The sequence below is a fragment of the Rhipicephalus sanguineus genome, chromosome 3, assembly GCF_013339695.2.
Source record: "Rhipicephalus sanguineus isolate Rsan-2018 chromosome 3, BIME_Rsan_1.4, whole genome shotgun sequence".
Classification (NCBI taxonomy): Eukaryota; Metazoa; Arthropoda; class Arachnida; order Ixodida; family Ixodidae; genus Rhipicephalus; species Rhipicephalus sanguineus.
The window spans coordinates 223,626,930-223,648,959 of NC_051178.1; the positions used below are offsets into that span (position 1 = coordinate 223,626,930).

General features: G+C 48.6%; 1 protein-coding gene across 1 annotated transcript; it reads left to right on the top strand.

Moving 5' to 3' along the window:
- Positions 1-8,723: 8,723 nt before the first annotated feature.
- LOC125757922 (uncharacterized) lies at positions 8,724-18,235 on the top strand. Its single transcript, XM_049414308.1, has 5 exons — positions 8,724-8,903; positions 9,960-10,159; positions 11,183-11,393; positions 16,712-17,397; positions 17,965-18,235. Exons 1-5 carry the CDS (start codon positions 8,724-8,726, stop codon positions 18,233-18,235), a joined length of 1,548 nt encoding a protein of 515 aa, XP_049270265.1.
- Positions 18,236-22,030: the final 3,795 nt, after the last annotated feature.

Here is a 22,030-nt window from a genome sequence, read left to right on the forward strand (position 1 = left end):
CCACACAGCCCCTTTTGTAGCCGTCTAACAATTTTTTTTTATTATTTAACTTTTTTTCCCTCTTTTCTATTCTCAGTTCTCTTATTTCATCCAACTCCAGGACGGTGGATCGTTGCACCGAGAAAAAAAAGGGGGAGCCGCTAAGCAGCAAGCGTAAATTGAGTTCTGCCTCGTCTGGCGGCCGGCGGCGCTTCGCTGCAGCCGTTCCTTCTCGCTATTCGAGCAGTGCTGGTTCACAAGGGGACTATCAGTCTTGTCACTCCTGTTATGCTCGTTTCCCGCTAGTGAAATTCCTGGCAGAAAAGAACGGGCGCGGCGGCACGGACGCAAACAGAGCGTCAGAGTAGGAATCGCGCGCTATTTGCTCCAGGCAGCACGTATGGAAGATTTGCGGCGACATCGTCTCTTCGTATACGCATGCTTAGTTGTTGCTAGGGTGCCAGCCTCCCAAGGCGCGGTGGTATTTTAGATATGCGTGCGCTTAGTTTCGGGATCTGTAAGCACGGAAATCTCGCGAAGAGTAAGTGTTTTCTAAATAGCTTCGTAAGGGAACTCGAAGCAAGGAAACGTATGAAGGGAGAATTCAGCGCTTGGACTTCTTCCCTTTAGGGAGTGAAGGACCACCTACCAAGTGGCTAGGGGTGAACGTAATGACACCCATAAACAAAGCCCTACACTTTCGCACGAAATTAAGCCTAGCAATTCAAACCCTAATAACACCATCTAGTAGCCTGTCGTTGCTGTGTAGTTAGGTTCAAAGCGTCGTCCCTATGTAAGCGCAGCTCCACGGACCCCGCCACGTGACGGATGACTAAGACTCCATGCTAACTCCTGTACAATGCTGCTGCTCCATGCACGGTTGTAAAACGGTTGTGTTCATGTGATTGGGAAAATTCATGTGTTTTTTTTCAAGTGGTATTACTAACACGCAAGAAAACAGAATTATTTCTCTGTGTCTTTCCTTTATTCTTATCTCTCTCTCTTTCTTCTTTTACAAAGTGAATATCTGTGTTGAGTGTGAAACTATTGTGATTACCCGAAGCCTCATTTCGTCAGGTTCTACGATGTACTAAAACGAACATAATACACTGATAATAGACCATTGGGGCATTTTGTTTTTATTCTTGTCGTTCGCGTTTCGTGGCAAAATGTTCTATAGATGTTTCACATTGCCTATTACCGTACTTTACCTATCACTATCCGCACTGAAGTTTATAGCCCTGCCCCAATGTACGAGAAGCACGCTGCGTATCATTTCCTTGTTTTGTTTGTATTCTCTTCGTTTATCGCTAACCGTGTATGGCTCTAGGACGTTAAAACGTTTATCGCAGTAAAAGGATTCCTTACATTTTCACCATTAGCAAATACCAGCAAAAGTTATGCCGACCATAAACCGCGGTTAACGTTTGGTTAACCAAAAATTTGAGGAAGGAAGAAAACGAGTAGATACGAAAAATAAAATATATAAGCGATATAGTAAGGTTAAAAGAAAAAAAAAACACGCAACAATTACATACTGTTCATTAAACTTAAGGCGACAGCATCCTGTATGCCCCATAATGGTAGCAGGCGATTTTAACGCGCCTCACACAACATGGGGTTATGCTTATTGCAGTGCGCGTGGCGTAAGTGTGCTGGATACATTTACGGACGCACACTTTACGCTTCCTAATGATGTGTCAGTGGCCACTCGTCGCCGTGATCACCCTCGCGCGTTGCCTCATTCACCGGACTTATCTTGGTGGCTAGGCGGTACTGCGGTCTCCTGGGCAATTGAACCTGACTAATGGGGTAGCGACCACCACCCAATTCACCTCGGTTTACATTCGGGCGGAACTGGCCGCCTTCGCCGGCCTTGTCGAGTGGTGGATTGGGATCAGTACAGGGTAGTTTCAGAAAGCACTATCTCTCGCTCTCTTTCGGATCCTTCAGATTGTTTAAGTGCGGCACTAGCTCAAGCAACACGTGTGTCATGGGTGGATGAATCGCGACCTGCTCCAGATTTGCAGCTTCTGCGTCTATGGGCCTCGCGCCGTCAAGCAGAAGTAGCGTCAAAACGTGACCCTACAGCAAGTGCCATTCGGTTGGAAGCCCAACGCCTTCAAGCAGCAGCTCGCCGCCACGAACGCCGCCTGGAACGCGGCCGTTGGATGGACTGGTGCTCCTCACTTGGGCCTTCGGCGTCCAATGCCTCTATATGGCGCACCTTCCGAGCCATGGAACGCGGTCGGCGGCCTCCTGACCCCGCAGCCTGCGCCCTGTTAGCCTCTGGCCAGACTCCATCAGCATTCGCCGATATCGTCGCCCACACATTCTTTCCTGCGTTAGACATGGCACCGCCTCCATTCACTGCTCAGAACTGCTTGCCAGCGTATGCAGGTACGCTTCCTACGCTCGCCGATATAGAGGGCATACAGGCTGATTTCACTATGGCCGAATTCTTATCAGCAATAGACCAATCAAAACCGAGCAAAGCACCCGGGCCGGATGGCATACCTTATGAACTTTACAAAAACACGGAAGGCAAGGTTCTACATGTCCTGTTAGAGGCCATAAACAAAGCTTGGTCTACATCAGCCATTCCTGACTCTTGGCGGCATGCAGAAATGGTTCCCATTCCCAAACCAGGAAAGCCCCCAGGAAATATCGCACACATGCGCCCGATAGCTCTCACTTCCACATTGGGCAAACTGACCGAGCGTATGCTAGCGACACGCATCACGTGGTGGCTCGAGAGATACTCCTGGTATCACCCTGGCCAAATTGGGTTCCGTCCGCATCTGGGCACTGAGGATGGCCTTGCTTACCTCTCATCCATGGTTCTTGTTGGAGGTCGCTCTCGACGGATTCGCACCATTCTGTCTATGGACATTCGCAAAGCATATGATCATGTGAGCAATGATGCTATTGTGGAAATTCTTCACTGGCTCCAATTCCCCAGTCGAGTCTGCGCGTTTGTGAAAGCCTTTCTCCACGATCGCAGCTTTTCCATTCGCCTAGCAGGTCAACAAGTTGGACGGTTTGTTTCCAATAGAGGTGTCCCACAGGGATCTGTGCTAGCACCAGTTCTTTTTAACGTGGCCCTCCTCCCACTGGCATGGAAGCTGGCGCTAATACACCACGCAAAATACATCATGTATGCAGATGACATCACCCTTTGGTCAGTGCACCCTGAAATCAGCTGTCAAGAACAAGCTTTGCAAGAGGCCCTCGACATAACTCATAACTGGTGCACCCAGATTGGGCTAGAAATCTCCAAAGAAAAAACGAAGTTTATGTCGGTTGCGAACAAGTATGGACGTCGTATACTGGGAGTTCGGCCTCTGCAGTTAATTTTGGATCAGCAGCCGCTACATGAAACTTCGAATCTCCGCGTGCTTGGCCTGGAAATTCACGCCACCGGATCTGCAGGACCTCGGGTCAAAAGTGCCAAACAGCAGGCATCAGAAACTATCCATCTCATACGACGGATTGCGAAGAGATCTGGTGGCGCTAACTCCAAGATGGCTCGCCTCCTTGTCCGTTCGATATTGCAACCGAGGCTCGTCTACCGCGCCCAGTTTCATCACCTCACGCTGGCAGAGTGGGCACGTCTAGAGGCGATTAACCACGAAGCCATGCGGGCCATAACTGGACTGCCACGTATCACTCCGTTAACAGTACTGCAGCAGGAGTCCCAACTAAATACCATTGACGAGTTAGTACACCAGCGTCGATGTGCGCGCAACCTCAAGCCATCAACGTTCTGTTCGGTTGCTGCATTGGCGCGGTACATGGGCCAAGAAGTTCACCATTCCCCTTCAGAGACGAGCGCTATTGCCCCGTGGAACAAAATGCAACTCACTGAAAACAAACCTCTTGGTCGCCTTTACAACCCGGTTCCACGCCAGGCGAACGCCCAAGTTTCCCGTTTGCTTCGTGCCGATCACCAAGATACCGCCACTCTCGTCGCCTATACTGATGCCAGTGTGAGTGGCACCGCCATTCACACCGCTCTTGTATGCCCATCAATACCAGAGGCTTGCCAGACATGCTCGTATTTTGCGGATCCCGCACCACCGGTTCACCTTGCTGAGCTGGCTGCCATACGTGACGGATTGGCAGCACTGATACCTTTTCTTATACCTGACAGATGCTCTCAGCTCATCATTCGTACGGACTCGACGCAAGCTATCCACGATATACGACGAGTGTATCGGTCAACGTCACTCTCGGATAGTATTCACCATCTTGCTGCCTCCGCATCTGTGCGGATACGTGTTCAGTGGGTGCCTCGGGCCGCTTTGCCGGACCTTGTCCAAGCTGATTTGGCAACCCACCCACAAGTCACACCGCACCCACTACCGCATTTTCCTGAGGACGCTCAAGGACAGATGCTACGGGAAAAAGAAAGCCTCCGACGTACCACACGAGCTCTTGTACCTCCGTGTGGGTCAGACCTCCCTGGTGGTTTAACCCGCCGAGAGGAGGTTACGTTGCGGAGGCTTCGTGTTGGGGTTGCGCTTACCCCATCCGTGACCACCCTTTGGGCGCAAAAGTACCGCGGCCCGTACGGTACATCGTGCCCATTTTGCGACGCCCCAATCAGCGATGTAACTGTCACACACCTATTGTGGACATGCACCGGTCTACAATTAAGCCGTCGCCGTCACCTACGTGCAACAGGCCTCAGGCCTGGCCGACCACCCGACCTTGACCGCTGGATTAGTGGACCTCACCACCGCTCGTTACTGGACTTCATACACGAAGCAAATTTATATGTGTATTTCTGAATAAATATTATGCCTCAGGGCAGACTTTCGAAAAAAAAAAAAAAAAAAACTCGGCGCACACTCGAAGAAGCCACCAGGTCGTGATCATTTCTGTCTGTTTCGCTTTTCTTACTAACATGAATACCGCTTTACTGCGAACTTCTCGGCGGTGCAATAGAAATTCGCGAGGTATATTCTATTGATGGATATATGCAAATAATGATAGCACCTTATGAGACAACGTCCTCCTACCGTGAACGTGTCGGGCAGAAGGTGTCAATTCGTGGGGAGAAATATAGTTCCTACAACGTCAATTCAGATTTGCGTCTAGCAAAGTTAATTTTGTCACAGCTCCCAGAAACAGACATCCCCCTTGAATCACCCCAAGAGAAAGTGCCCGCGTGTCGAATTGAATTTCTATATAGATTAATGTTTCGTACATGAGAGATTAGTGCGTAAGGGGAAGGGGAAAGAGAAGGAGGAAAGGGGGTAAGAACATCAGTAAGGTGTAAGGAAAGAATGCGTACGAAATTAGACTTCATCATCAAGCGCAAGTGTAAAACCTAAATACATTTAACTCTTGAGTTGAACGAATGAACGTACCACGACACATTGCTTCAATTCGTAAACGAGCCATGGGCACGCACGTATTACACGCCAAGAATAAGTCATAAGAGAAGTCCTCAACGGAAAAAAGAGTATCCTCCAAACGTTTATACGCAGGGTATACGGTTACATAAATGCCTGAGGGAATTGTGTTCATTACTGCGCAGTGGTGAAACGCACTTTGCGTTGATCAGCACCACGTGGCAAAGTTTCTGACACGCGTTGCACAACTTCTCGGGCAAGCAAGCAAGCGTCAGTACCTCCACTAGACAGCCTCTTACAATATTGCAAACCGGAGTTTCAATAGAGTGGTATCAATCGATTAATTAACTTCGTCGATAAACTTACCTCGATAAGACGGAGTGCAACATTTCTTTGTTCTCGTTTTTATGGTTCGTTTAAATCATCCGCTCGTGCGGCTTGCTGTTCATTTCTCACGACAGCAATGTACCTCGAATTGCAACACTCTATTCGCGTGCCCTTTGCTTGCGTAACGGCCGCATAATTTCCTCTGTTCACTCATTCAGCGGCAACCTCTTAAAGCGAGATTCCCGGCACGTGCGAGATTGGTCTTAACTCTCCTCCCGTACCTTCAATTCATTTTCCGGAGCCTACATTTTCTCTCCACGTCAGCTTTAAGGTGTGTTATTGACTTTTCGTAATCCGCTGCGTTCGTTTCGCCGAAGTTTACCTTTATTTTTTTTTTCCTATAAACGACGCGCATTGTTCACGGGGGAGACGTGTACGCGTCAATGAAAATGCGCGAACGAAGCACGATTCTCTTCGCAACGAATTTCCTCCGAGTTTGCTATTGTCCCCGCTTATCTTTTGTCCCCGTTTAAAGCTTCTCAAGCGTGCCGCTCCTTTTTCATACCCTCCTACACAACCTCTTTTCTTTTTTTTTTTCTTTACAACGCTCCGACAATTTAAAGAGTGGAGCTTTGGGACTACTTTTCTTTCTTTATTTATTCTTTTCATCGTTGCTGCTATTAGTTCGAGATAACGATTGTTTGGTGTTGCTACCCTTCCGTAAGCGAAATGAGCAATTTCACATTGTTTCTTCTAGTGCTATGTCTTTAAAAAAAATTAACGTAAATAAGATAGCAACCCAGCCTTCCTGCGTTTTCATCGGTTTTCTCCGAACCCCCTCCCCCCATCGAGCACACACATACATACGCATACGAGGCCTACACGTTAGCACGTTCTCCCAGGGTTTCTCCGGAGGAGGCACTTGGCGGTTCGCAGGTGTCATCTGAGCATGAGATATGCAAATGCCGTCGTCGTCTCCTAGGTAACAGTGAGATGGCAGCGCTGCCGGAGCAGTGAAACGAGACTTCCTTCCAGCTGCGTCCTATCCGTGTCTTCAAGCAAAACTCGTTTTCCTCGAGGAGCATCCTCGCTTGTTTTTCGTTTGCTCTTGCTCCTCTCGATGAGAAACGCCAGAAAACGAGCTCGGCGCGTGGCTTATTTCGACGGGATTTCTCGTTTTCATCTATGAGCGAAAAAAAAAATAAATTGAGAGGGTAGTTGCTATTCTGTTTCATTGTCTTCAGATTCTACCTGTATATCTTAAAACTATTTTTTTTTTTCGTTTCTCACGCGATCCCTCTAGTTGGCACAGGTCTTCAAACGTTGGGGGAAAAAAAAGAAAACAATAGCGGACCAGTTGCGTCGTAGTATTCAACATCAACGTCACAAATTATACATTCTTTATGGCATTCTTGGTTTAACATGTAATGGCTTTAAGCAGAGAGCTCTGGTGCACATTTTTAGACGTTCAGAAAAGCAGTATATATTTGCAATTCGTTCCTCGAAATTTGTTCTCGGAACCAGCTCTCGGGAAGCTTGTTTTCTGGGAACGCCATGCTTTATTGCATATGCGTATTCTCAGTTGCTAGGTGCTGTCCGGCAACCTAGTTAACTGTTATTTTTTTTTCTTTCTTTTTCAGAATAAACAAGATAAACGCAGAGAGCAACTGGTGAGGAACACTTTCAAGACTCCTCGCTCTGATTAATCCGCGTCATTGGAGGGAGGACTGAGAAGAGAAAGAAGTTAACTGATGCCGGATTCGGCATATCAAATTCTAAATTTTCCCACATATATTAACCGCCGGTTTCATGGCCAATCCGCCGATGAGCCAAGAATTAAAGGGGCCATGACACCCAATTTTCGATCATAATCTGTGTTATGTGGATTAATCCTTGTGCATTCACAAATAAGCTGGTGAAATTTTAGCGCATTTGGTCGAGCAATTAATTTATAATCGAATATTTTTATAAACACGCGAGCGGCCCGAGAGTCAGGCAACACTGGTGCACTCGCCAGCCGTGACGTAACAAGCAGCTAGCTGTGCAAGCCTCTGTATTGCGGCGAACGATATTGTTCCGTGATCAGCTGCACGTGATATCGAGGTATTTGAGCTTTCTTCAGCTTGGCACTGAAATTGAACGATTTGCAGCGGCTGAAACTTTGATAGAAGACGACGGCTCCGTTCCGTGCTGCACGTGACGTCACACGCGCCGTAGCAAAATGGCGGTCGCCGGCGGTGGGCGGGCTTTACAGCCGGTGACTTCTAGGTCTTGTTTTGCACTGAAATAGTCTGTTACGGCCAACTTTTGAAATCCTTATAGGCATAATAGACCCTCTACTTCCAGTTTTCGCTGAAAACCACAAATCTTTGGGCGACCGTGTCATGGCCCCTTTAAGGGTCAAGCGAGCAAGCAAGCGAGCATCCTGCCGCCCGGTTCTTGGCCCATCCCCCTTTGTGGGTGAGCGCCATCAGGAAACGGACACCATCATCATCATCACCAGCAGCAGCAACAGCAGCATTACAGTCAAAGAAGGTATAGCATTCTGATACCATGTTGTTGGAATCTTGTTGTGGGAGGAGCGAAACACTAAACACAGTAGGAAGAAGGCTATGCCTCGTTCCGAACGGAGTCGCTTGGTACAGGGACTTCTACAGCGGAACTCGCGGACAGGAAATCCGCTGGCGTCTTCTGGAGCTGACAGTCCTTTGATGAGTGATAATGTCAAAAATAATAATAATAATAATTTTACCGTCACTGAGAGCGCATTTCCATTAGAGCCTCGGTGCACACTACACGAGTTCATTGAACGAAGCTTTAATTAAAGATCGTGTATTGGCTATACCGCAGCCCTCGGCACCCTAGGGCATACGAAGAACCGGAAGCATTAGCGACTTCTTTGTCTTCGGCTTGCGCCTGCTGAGGTTGGCTGCTCGTGCATTACGCCTCGCGCCTGAGGGAACGCGCAGTCGTGCCTTTTCACTGCCCTCTGTGAAAGCGGCGTAAGACTAGAGAAGATCGGGAAGATTCTCAACCTCGATGCTTCACAACGTGGGGATGGACAGAGAACGGGACAACGGGATGGAAGATGCCAGCGTGTTCTTCGGCCGCAGCGGAAGTGTCAGCGGTGGCGCCCGACGAGTCCTTCAACGGGCTTTTCGAGACGGCTCACTCGTGCCCGTTGTGTCGGTGGCCATCATACTGGCCATAATGGTCACCATGGCCGTGATGTTTCAGGTGGGTGCGCCGATCACGTAACAACAATAGGGGTGGATACGCGGGCTTGTTAGTAGTGGGTCATTTCTTAAGCTTCGTTGCAGCGAGGCAAAGGACATGGACACCAGAAAGAAACGTACGACAATATACAGCGTCGTCTCCTGCGCTACAACGAGGCGTAGGAAATGGCAAGTAACAGCAACATCGTTAATTTGATTATGTTGGCCAGGGGCTTAGCCAGAAATTTTTCCGGGGGGGGGGGGGGGAGGGAGGTTTCAATTATTTTTTATGTATGTTCGTGCACAACTCCCCAATCCTGGCAATGTCACTGATGTTGGCGTAGCCTAATGACCACTAAAACAAGAAAACTCGAGGCTCTAGGCGGCCTCTCGTTGTTTATTTTTTAGCCATCCTGTGCCTCTTCTTTTGTTTTTATATTCATAAAGACCTTATAAAAGCCATAGAATCACGGCAATTACGACACGAGTAGTGCACCAAGCAAACTGATTTGTTTCTTTTTACATGCCATGCTTCAAGCAAGTACCTTGAGTTGTCATCCGATTCGTCGAAGTAGTGAGGTGTAATTACTACCTCTTCAACATTGGTAAGCTGATTAACGCATTCGTCTGAGTGTGATCGGGCCTCGCCAACGTCAGCCCACGATAAAGCATGCCTCCACACCACAACTCGTACTCAGAGGAGGCTATTAAACCTAAAGATAGTCGTATGCTACAGCGAGGCGTCAAAACTGCCGTAATTTATGCTTTCAAGAGGCGGCGCCAGGAATATTTTCACTGGGAGAAGTGGTGGGGAATTGGAGGGGGGGGGGGGGGCAAGTGAGCTCTTTGAGTGGGACATGGAGGCGGGAAACTTACGCATTTTGTTTTGAATATGTTTGCTCTTTGAGGATGGTGGGGAGCAAAGTGGCGGGCAAGTTAAAATTTGGGGCGGGGGAGCGGGGGCAGCCCCTCCCCCCACCTCTGGCGTCGCCCCTGCCGCTTTTCTTTTTGTGTAGGATTCTAAAGCAGGAAATGAGACCCGAGAGTAGAATAAAATAAGCAAAGACCAAGCTTGCAGGTTTACCTCGTGAGAAAGATCACCACGCGCAGCGGTGGTGAACTCAGCTGGAAAATGTTCCAGCCGTGGCGCAGTGCCGAGCAGAAATACGCGGGCAGGCACGGTGCACTGTCCAGTGGCATCGAACTGTCCCACTCGGACAGCGATCCACTTGACATCGAGCTGGACGAGCGGCCACCGGAATTTCCCGGTAAAGCAAGGTGCGCACTTTGCAGATGCAGCCCTGGCGATAACTACAGATTAGCTGAAGTGTTTGTTGACGCGTTTAAAAGATATAGCACAGCAAGCAATGCGGCACACTTGCGCAGTCCCGTGCGCTGCACTTCGACCATTTTACGCCGACGGCTGTCGTTTATTAGCTCGCTCCTACATCCGGGGAATCGTAACCAGTGTCCGTCCTAACCAGTGGGCAAGTTGAGTTCAAGTAAAGCAATAGAAAGACGACCTAGGAATACGTCCACCACTTGTGTGCTATTATATCCATAGTAATTGCTGTACTCTTGATGTAATACGTTACTGTGTTGATGTGTGTCTACTATAGTTTAGAACTTCCGTTTTAGCACATAAGTATGCATTTACGTGAACAGTATACGTTTAATGTCCTAAACCAGCACTAAGGTGACGATAGTCGCATTAGCAGTTCCGCCCGTTAATTTCACACATTCTTATTTTGTAACAAGCCTTTCAATTTAATAAACCTGTCTCCCAAAATATACACTCGGCGACGTTTACATTTGCGTATAATTATTCGCTTATTGAGGACACCGATCATCTAGGTAGCGCTGTCGAATAGAATTGCGGCCGTCTCTCTTGTGTCCTTATCACCGTGCAACACCTTGCGTGTCATAGGCGACATTATAAAGCACACCCGCCTCAAGGTTGCACGCATTTTTCGTATCAAACGCCACATGATAGTGTCGCCACGCAGCGGCAGTAAAAGAGTGTGTGTGGTGATAAGTCTTACAGCTGACTTTGAGGGAAAATTTAGACGCCTAAGGACCACCAGAAAAAAAAAGACGAAGCCCAGGAAAAGAGCGTGTTTTGCTTATTTTTCTTGACGCTCTTTTTCCTGTGCTTCGTCTTTTTTTCTGGTGGTGCTTACGCGTCTAAACATTTCCTCAAAATTATGTGCCAACTATCCCAGCAACAAGTTCTTCTAAGTTGGTGCTGACTACAGATCGTTAATAGGTTTCGAAATGAGAGGCTGCAGTACTCATCCGCAGGCACTCCATGCTGGGCAACAGCTTCTACCTGGGCGAGCAGAAGAGCTTTTGCCTGTTCAACTCTAAGAACTCTGGTCTGTCTAGGCACGGCATCGTGTACAACCTGAGCAGCTTCCCTTACCACCTCTGCACGCACGCCATCTACAGCAGCGCCAGCGTCGACGGCGCCAACAGCCTGCAGGGCTCCAACGTCGAGGTTGACCTGCTTCAGGTGTGTGCTCCTGTATATTTAACAACTAAAGGCTTCATTATTTCACGAAAAATATTAAAATTCGCAGAATCAATCAGAAACAACTATGCCAGAATGGCTACCCACGAATATGGCTCCGTTTAAAATAGAGACACGTTCGTTCTCTTTTGGGTCCCTCGACTGTCCGACCAGAGTGTAATCATCTACAACGAGAGTTCATGTATTTATTTGATGACAGTCATATACTGACAAGTCAGGTCTCACAAAAATGAGTCAAAGCACTCTTTTTTTTCTTTTTCTTGGAGTGTAAGACATTACCAAACGCCTTCCGTAATTCTCCTCTAGATAAGCATGACGTGTTTGCGTGACGTAAAATTTTATGGTCCTTGAGGTATCGCTAGCTTTACGTAGAGTAAAACTGACTTTATTTTTGAACTGTCGAATTTTCCGAGTCACTATATAGTTTTTCTAGGTAGCGTTTCCTTCGTTCCCCAGTGTGTTGAGCTCTTGTTTGTGATGTGAACTCAGTCTTCCCGCATTTTCGTGCATCAGGAAGTACAGTCAACGGTAATTTAACTTGTAGTAACGTCATCTCTTAGTTAAACGAAAGCGTAAATCCTTCTTGCACGACCGCATGGTGCATTGGACAAAGAACGATCATGGGAACAAGACCCACAAAGACCTTTGTCTTGTTTGCACCGTCGTTCTTTGTCGAGTGAGTGGTGAGTCACCCGTCAAGCATTCATTTCAACTTGGCAGCCAGAATTTGTAGTTGCAGTAAATGTTGAAACCCGAAGTTTTATGACGTGCGGAATACGCTGCGGAAAAGAAAAAAAAAACAAGTGAGCAACTGCCGATGACTGACCGATTTATTATTAAGATGTGAGTGGGCTAGCCTTACCACAAAGTAAGGGTATTAAGTTAGGCTAATTGGTTTATTTTTAAAGACGATTGTCTTTCTTGGGGAACTTAAACGCAAAATTTTGGTCTGTCTGTCTGTCTGTCACCCGATTCAGCCGCCCGGCCAAAGTTGAACCACTTGCTCACCGCCCACCCATCTTGAACTGGTACAGCTGTTCATACTTGTGAATGTTGTCGATCAAAAAGTAAATATTACGCATATCTGAGGTGCAACATCACTAGGTAAGTCAGTCGAAACCCGCGATAACGAAATCCCGAGGGAACGAAATTCTCACCGCAACGAAATATTTTCGGAGCACCGGCAAACGCCCATAGGAGTCAATGCATTTCGTAACTCGCTACTACGAAAGATATTCATACCGCAGTCCCTCATTAACGAAATTTTTGAAACACGAGTGCGCAAATGATCTACTCTCGCAACATTAACTACATTCAAAAACGGCTGAAATGCTTCATGCTACACTTAAATTCTGCAAAACTATCGCTGCTAGCGCACTCATCGTTCACAAAAAACATAAAGCTGGCGACAATGATGATGATGATGACTTGCCGAAACACCTGCTCGTTATCGCGGACTACGTAGCCAAATCCACATTCCTCATGGAGTTTCGTTCGTTGGCTTGGCTCGGTGTTTGGCTTTGTCGGCTTTGCGCGCACATGGTCGCGTGCGTGGAGCGTTTGCTTGGTCGCTTGGTGCAACGTGAACTGTGTGTTGCGATTGCTTCGTCCGATTTCGCTGCCTGCGAAGATGCCGCCTCCAACGATAAAGCGGAAGTTCATCACGCTGGAAGATAAGGCTGCAATCATCAGTGAGGTGGAAAAGGGCAGGAAAAAAATGGACATCGCTGAAGAATTCGGCGTTGCGTGCATCTCGCTGTCTACGATTCTGCGCTGATTGGCGCTGATCCAGCGGAGCCGGAAGAAGGTTCTCCAGTAGGCGCACTTGATGACGGTACTGGTGACAGCGCAGTGCCGCCGCCACTGACCAGTGCATGGGGCGAACTTTGTGCCGGGACAAACGAGATTCCCGATCGAAAGGCATGAAATTGCTGCATGGTAAGGCCCGCCAAAGCAAACTTACTGACTTTTGGGAAAAAAAATGTGTTTTCTTTAAATTCCATGTCTTTTCTGCCGCATTCTCACGCCAACGAAATTCCCGCAAGAGCGAAATTTTGTGCTTTCCCCGCCGATTTCGTTATTGCGGGTTTCAACTGTACAGTGAAACCTTGGTGATACGATCACGGCTCGTACAAATTTCGGGGTGATACGAATTTTTCTTTGGTCCCGGCCAAGGCCCATTGGCCTACAATGTAATGGAGTACGGTTGTTTCGAACAGATTTTCACCCCGCGACGTTTGATACGAACGTACGCTACCGCGTAGGTACGAAGAGGTGCTGCCCGTGCTGTCGCGGACGACGCGCCAAGCACGTGCGGAAGCAGAAACGCAAGCGCGGGCATGCGCGCCGCACCACCAATTGGTCAGAATCACGGTGTAAGAAGCATACTTTTCCTACACAGTGATCAGAATAAACATCCAGTGAGGCGTCGTAGCCTCCGCGATTGTGTGCGCGAACCTTTGATGCCCTAATGCGCCTTCGTGCGCCTTCGCGTTTTGAATTAAGGCCGTGTCCTCCGTGCAATCGGTGTCCTCGTGCATCAGACACCCTATGAAAGGTGGACGAGGACCGAAAGAAGACAAGGACCGTCTTGGCGAAGGAGATAGGCCTCACAACGTCAACATGCACGACTGTTGGGGACGCACTTGTGCGGGCACGGCCGTAAATCTCTCGAAAAACATCCGCAACACCACCGCGATAAGAAAATAATAACGTAAGACCACGGTTGTAGAATTTTCTGGCCTTCATCTATCGCGTCAAAGCGCTACTTAAGTCACTTTCGCCCCAGCACTCCGGTAATATGCGGAAAACAATACTAAAGATTTGGAAAGAGCTACTAGATGTCGCGGGTCACAACACACCTGATTCGTAATTACACACGCGCGCACGGGCCGTATATTTACGAGTGCAGGTAGGATCGTTGACGTCTAAAAACTTCACTGGCAATCATTCAGAGCTGTTCGTGACATTGCTGCGGCCCTGAAAAAGAATAAATAAAAATGTACGCCAGCTTTATTTTGTCGCATGCTAATTTTTCATACTTTCTGGTGATACGAATATTTTTGGTGATCCCGCGAGATTCGTATCACCAAGGTTTTACTGTATTAGGCGGTGCGTTCCCTTAATAGAAAATACATAGATACATAATTCTAAAGACCCTAGTTCCTTAAGCTGCGGCTGCGGCTGCGCTGAAAATGCGGCTGCGCTGAAAATGCCATGCTATGCGCGCCGACGAATGCTCTCTGCCACGGAGGAAGGAAACCCTCTGCACAAGCGCATGTTTCCCGATGTATTGCCAGATGGCGTCCATATCTCACGCAGCGTTAGAATTACTGTATATGCTACATTTAGGTAGCAGAGTTGCGAATCTGTCTTCCAAACGCCGCTAGCAACCACGCATTGCGGAGAAGCTGCGCTCGGACTAATTTTTGTATTTCACGACGGCTGCGGCAGTGAACTGAGTTAACACTTGTCATCGACAGCCAATGTTTATCGCCGGTCTTCGACACGCCTGAGATGTTACTCGGCGACACGGTAGGCATGTCGCCTGCGAAAACGAAGTGCGACTTCACCGCATAGCTGTGGTTGCTAGCCGGACCTATGCGCAACTCTGCTACCTAAAGGTAGCATATACAGTTACTCTAACGCAGCGTAGACGCAGCGCCTCCTCTATCGTCTTTACACGGCATTTGCAGCGGAGCACGCAGATACGCGGCCAATTTTAACACGAAAGTGTTTTATGCCGGGGTCCACCAAGTACTTCCGTCATGGTTATGACGTTGATAAAATGGACGCCAACGGGTGAGGAAGAAAAAACTAAGAAAAAGATCCTGCCGCTGGGAATCGAACCCACGACCTTGCGGCCATGACCGTAAGCGCCCGACGCTCAACCAACGAAGCCAACTTCGCAGATGACGGACACTCCAAGAACGCGCCTTATATCTTTCACACATCCTCTTTCGCACGGTGCTCTCTGTTGGCGGTGTAGGTAGGCGGGGCGGAGCGGGGCGGTGCGGTGCCGCCGTCTGTGAGAGGTGAAAAGAAATAATGCGTCACGATCGACACTAACTAGCGCTTACTCCGAGATGGCGCGCGATATCGGAGGCCATGGTTAAAGCGTCTCGATACCAGCGAGGGACACTGGCCGCGTTGGCGTCGCCGAGGGAATCTAGACGCAGTTACGTTATTTTGCCTTTCGCTTCGTGTTAGCGTGCGCCGGTTCATCGAAGTCGTGCAGCTTCCACATGCACCAACGGGATTTCTCCGCCGCCGACTGCTTCGACTGCGAGAGCACCCACTAACAAAATTGCTGCAGTACGCGTTGCAGAAAGGACACGATTTCGACGGGCGAATGTCATGCCTTGTTGGAGCGATACAGAGGCCACCGGGACGCACGCGTTTGCGGCTCAGGCTACTAACCTCTGCCTCCCGTGTTGCTGAAGCGCAGTGTGGTAGTGTATGCATGAACACAGGCGTCGGTAACCCATTACTAGTAAGCGCACACCGTGCCGCTTCTCTCCTTAATTGACGACGTTTCGAAGAAGTGCATATCGGGTGCCAGTGTTGATTATGAGCTTGTTGATGTCATCTTTACGCGCGATTCACGATTCACTGTGTCCAAATATATGTTTACAACTTCAGCTACCACAACGATTTAATCATGATCATGGGCGTTAGTCGTCGCGATGGAGACATGCCACTAGGCGTCAACATGGGTGCATCGACGTGAAACGGTGCTATAACTGCCAAACACCAGTAGACATTGTAGAGGGTCTCATATATCCCTACACGATAAGCAGAACTTCTGTGAAGACACGTTTCACTTTCGTGTTATACCGATTCCTATGACGGAGGGCTCAGCCATGTTTTTTTTTTTTTTGTTGAAATTCGTGTTTACTGGTGCACTAACAATTACCAGGACTTTTTTTAATTTTTGTCTGTCGCCAGTGTGTGTTCCACCGCCAGTAAACATGCATTTTCATGAAGTTTCTATAAAATTTGGCAATGATTCTGGGTATAATAACCAGGTGCTTCCCCATATAAGAACGGTTTTGTACATTTCCTAAAGCAACATTTCTTTCTGCTGTTATTATTACAAGTGGTCTGTCAGTCGTCGGTATCTGGTGGACAGGCTTACCCTCCCCTCTGTATTCTCCATTGTCTAAGTATCCCTGATCTATCGCTTATTTTAGAAACTGACTTTTTAGATACAGACATAGAGAGTGAATTAGTGGCGTTTTCTATGCTTCTCTGCATTACGTGTGCCTGCGCAGCGTCTGAGTTAAATTATCTAAATGCAGAATGCCTTCGGCAAGTTCCCGGGTCTCAAGGCCGGCAACCCGTTCCTGCGAGTCTTCATAGGCGTCGACGACGACGCCAGTCTGCACCGCATCTCGCATGATGCCGAGTCCGTGGTCAACTTCACGCTCAAGTCGTTGCGTTGGGTCATCGAGAGGCGCTACGACGGAATATTTTTGCGCTGGTCGCCTCCCCTCAAGGAAGGCGCCTCGCAGTTCCCCGCCCTCGTGTCCCACATGGTCAACACTTTCAAGAGGGTTCGCGGTCTCTCGGTCGGCGTCATTGTTCCGCTAACGTCCGACGGCAGGGACTTCTATGCCGACGTGGGACACCTTCTGAACGTCCTCGAGCCGTACTCCATACTCGTGGATCCCCTCACGGCCGGTACCGCGGGTTCCGGAGAGGGAAACTCGTACTTCCGCAGCTTCTTCCCGTACACGGCGGACAGCATCGCCAAGTACCGCGACTTCTTCGCTCGCACGGTGGAGACCGAAAGAAGCAAGTACAACTACATCTGCTACCCGGTCTCTATAGCCGGCTACTCCCTGGCGCTCGAAGACTTTGCGGCCAGCTCGGTGGTATCCAGAAACCGAAGGTCGTCGCCACCGACCATCACCGTTTTCCAACTGAAATCGGGTTTGGCCGTGACCCCCTACGACGCAACGTGCGCCACCACCACTGATTTAAGGTAAATGGAAATGTGACCACGGTGTCTTCGCCCTTTTTTTCTTTAAAACATACCACGCATAAAATTTCATCAAGGCCGTTGTTCTTGTTCTGTTATTCTGTGATCCAAAAAAGTGTCAAAAAGAACGAGAATACACATACGATCTGTTCGTCGTCTTGTAGGATTCCCGAGTTAGGAATCATGATAAGGTCCAACAATTTACAATTTCAGCTGACATCCGACTGGTGAAAGCGGCATTGCGAAAAAAATAGTCATTTGCCTCCCTTCAGCAGTAATTTCGCAAAAAGAATGCGCAAAGATTCCTCCAAAGTTCGCAAGCCGGAAGTGGTTTTATTAAAACTTTATTTTCTCATCTGCCCAATAAGACAAAAGCGTCATTTTTTTTAAATAGCTCCATGTTAACATACTGAATAACCTCCATGTTAACATACTGAATAACCTCCTATTCCTGTCAATGCTTCACCCTGGGGCCTAACCTAAAGCTTTTTCTTTCGCTCGGCTGTGCGTACCATGCACCTACCGCACTATGCGTGATTCATCTCGTCCTCTCTTTTTATATAACCGCAGGGCTAACGTGAGCATACGACTCAAGTTCGTTGTACTGGCGGCCCGCAAGTCCCAATGGGTCGCGTACCAGGACAAGAATAGCCTGGTGCAGCTCTTAGACGCGCTCCGGCAAGTCACCGGCGGCGCACCTTGCTTGGGCGTCTGGGACCCTGAGTGGGACGACATTTCGGGCCACTGCAGCGCTCGGGGGTCAAAGCCGGACCCTTATCCACTCACTAAGACGATCTTCACGGACAGACATCGCGCTCCGCGCCTCTCCGCCACCAACTGACATTAACCGTGACCTTAAATGAAATAAAAAATGTTCCGACAGTTACCTTCGTCTAACACAACGGTGTCATGCAAAAATTGGGGGACGCTTAAGCTTCGCCTTTAAGAGATGAACGCGATAGCGATATCCGGCCCCATCCTGATCGTGCTCTGTCTCGCTCGTCATTATGTTCAGTCGCCCGGTCTCACACACGCACACACACACACACACACCCACACTCGACATATCTATAATAAAGGTAAAGGTTTCCGCCCTCTTCAACAGCACTTTTATTACAACAGTGTACCCACTACGTGTGTGTAAGAGAATGCGCGCACTAATGTGTAGGCCCTTTGTAATGGCTGGCATGCTTTAAACCAGCAACAATTACGGGCGTGATACCTTTTAGATGTTGCGATTTACCCACTACGTGTTCGTAAGGAAATACGCGCAGTAATGTGTGCGCCTTTTGTAATGGGTGGCCGGCTTTAAACCACAAACTCGTTATGCAGTTCACATGGTGTGACGCCCGATGGCAATATGCGCTTCTACCCCATTTTACTGCGATAATACATCTCGTACTGTGACACCTGTACACACGACGCGTATGTTTGTGAAGCATTGAAGTTAATTTCAGTGCAGTTCCAAGCAATAGAGTGGCTCTGTGGTAGAACACCTGCTTGCCACGCAGACGGCCTCTGTGAGATTCTCTCAAACATATGATTTTTAAATGCAAAGCATTTCTTAGCGAACCTCAGGCAGTTTCGCCGTTTCTATCTATCCATCTATCTAGATATCTATCTATCTATCTATCTATCTAGCCGCCTACGTCTGGGCGCTCTCCTGGTCGTCTCCATAACTTGTAATTTACCAAAATTGGCATAGCAGGAGATCAGTGTATGACGAACACGATTCACTGGTGATGACATGAATAACGCAAAATACTTGTCGCGTACGTCATGAAACCATTTCTCTCAGTCACGTGTGGCACATACCCACATATCAGAGTTCATGTTATGCGGGTATGTGCCATAGGTGATACAGAGTCTAAACCTACACAGTCACGGTGAACACACATATTGACACACAAGGAAAGTGGTAATAATAATAATTGTTGGGGTTTTATGTTTCAAAACCACGATGTGATTATGAGAGACGCCATTGCGAAGGGCTCCGGAAATTTTGACCATCAGGTATTCTTTAACGTGCTAGAGATCGCACAGTACACGGGCATCAAGCATTTTGCCTCCATCGAAATGCAACCGCCGCTTCCGGGATCGAACCCGCGACCTTCGGGTCAGCAACGGAGCGCCGTAACCGCTACACCACCGCGGCCGACGCAAGGGGAGCTGAAGACAGAACACCCCTGGAAGACGCGCAACTACCATCCACTCGTCCACGTGGTCCGCAACGCGGACTACGTGGATTACGAGAAAACCGGGGTGAATGCTTCCCTACAATAAAACTGCTGAGAGAACCAGGCCTCTAATCATTACCGATGACTTCAACATTGACTTATCAAGACCCAACAACGTCTGGTCCTTATACTGCGTGAAAGAGGGCTTGGATGTGGACAGGCATCAAAAGACCTCGCTTCCACGTCCAGGAAAGGAGGCATCATAGATCATTTCATCGTAAGAGGCATCCAGGATTTCCACCAGCTGCACTATACCTCGCACTTAACTACACTTAGACCCCTCGTACCCGCGATCACGAACGGATCCGATAACAAGTCCGGTCCAGCTGCTGGTGCTCACTGATCACGGTGACGATGACCTTGTTCAAGAACTGTCAAGAACCCCTCCTACACATACACACAGGTTCGTGAAATGTGCGTGCTTTCTCCGACGGACAAGTATAAGCATAACAACTGTAACGCAACTGTAACAACTGTGACTGTAACGTACGTGCAGTGCGCCTGCGCGTGCCACTCGGCTGCGTACCATATATCTAGGGAAACTTTCCTGAATGAAGCTTAGTTGCGAGTAACTCTGTCCTCTGCGTCTGTGTTCCTTCTTTGTCCGGTTCGGATTCGCGCTATCCAGTATTGAGGAATACAAGCACTGGATATCAGCTTACCGCGTCTGGTGTTGGTCACACCCATGTTGCTGTTGGCGTCGTTACGCAACTGTAAATAACTGGTTATATAATAGACATGCGACTGTTCAACATATGAGTGTGCGTATACCACTTCCACATTTCTCTAGCGTCATTTCGTAACGTTCAACGTCACCATACCGCGCATGCTTCGCATAAAATCGATTCCCACGGTACGTGGGATCTGCCGAATGTTTTCTTATTTATTAACGCGATAGCGTTAAAGAGCTCGTATCACAGAAATTCCGCCGTCGGCGTCGGTGTCGGCGTGGGTGCCGTTGGTTGTGAGCGAAAAATCACAATCTTGTCCGTGACCGAAAAATCGAAAAAGCTGTAAATAAAATAAATAATAAAAATATTGCCTCCGAGTGAGAATCGAACCCCGGCCGTCTGCGTGGCAAGCAGGTGTTCTACCACACAGCCACGCCTCTGCTTGGACAACGCCTCCTCCAGAAAGATGCCTGCGGCGTCACTGGCTATTCCATTCTAACCGTCCTGCCTTGAGTTGGCGTCGCTTGCCGAGACATGGCGCCACGTACTGCCCTATTGTTTTCAGTGGGGCTGGCGTGGTGTGACGTCGAGGGGGGCAATGTGCGCATGCGCAAATGTGTGTTGCAAGTGGCCACCGCAAGGATCGCCAGCTACTGCCCTCATTAAAAACGGTGAAGGAGGGAAAGGGTAGGGCAGGAGGTTTTTGGCTCACGCGGCAGGCATCCTTCTAGAGGAGGCGTTGGCTTGGAACTGCACTGAAAGTAACTTTCATGCTTCCCAAAAATACGCGTCCTGTATACAGGTGTCACAGTACGAGATGTAATATTGCAGTAATATTGCGTGGTACAAGCGTACATTGCCATCGGGCGTCACACCATGTCAGTATCATAACCACTTGGTGGTTCAAGACAGCCACCCATTACAAAAGGCACACACATTACTGCGCGTATTCCCTTAAGGCCATGTAGTGGGTGCATCGCTACTTCGAAAAAGTTTCTGGTTTAAAGCATGCTACCCATTACATAAATCACACACCTTAGTGAGCGCATCCTGTTTAACACTCGTAGTGTTCGATGTGCGCACTAGGGGCAGGATATCGCTATCGCGTTCAACTCTTAAAGGCGAAGCTTAAGCGGCCCCCAATTTTTTATACAAGATGATGATTTTTCGCTCACAACCAACGACGCCGACACCGAAATTTCTGCGGAACGAGCTCTTTAACGTGTCGCGTTAAAACTTTCGCGCTTGTTGTTTTCAGGTCGACTTGTGATGGCGTATATTTTAGTTTAAACACTCTTTCGATGAAGCTTTCGATGAAGGCTTACGTTGGTATATATGGTGCTACGCAAGTATGGCCAAATGATAGTGCCATTTAGCTGCGTAGTCCCGTAAATGATATGCGAGGTTTATAAAGGCTACCAATTACCTTAGTTATACTCCCTCAAACAACGGTTCACTGCGTATTACGGCAAAAGAACAGTAACCAAATCCGCGTTAAACGTGCTTTCTGAAACACAATGAAAGAAGACGATGAAGGAAGCAGGTGGCCTTGAGGCCACGAACTGGCCACGCGAACACGCGCAGAAGAAGAACGCGCTCCGAAGGGAACGGCCGCGATCACGGCCATCTCCGAGCGTACTGGAACCCTACTTCGCCGAACAGCGGCAGCCTGGCAGGCCCGCGAGTTCACCGCCAGCCATGGAGGCACCAACCGTGGTGGCGAGGCTG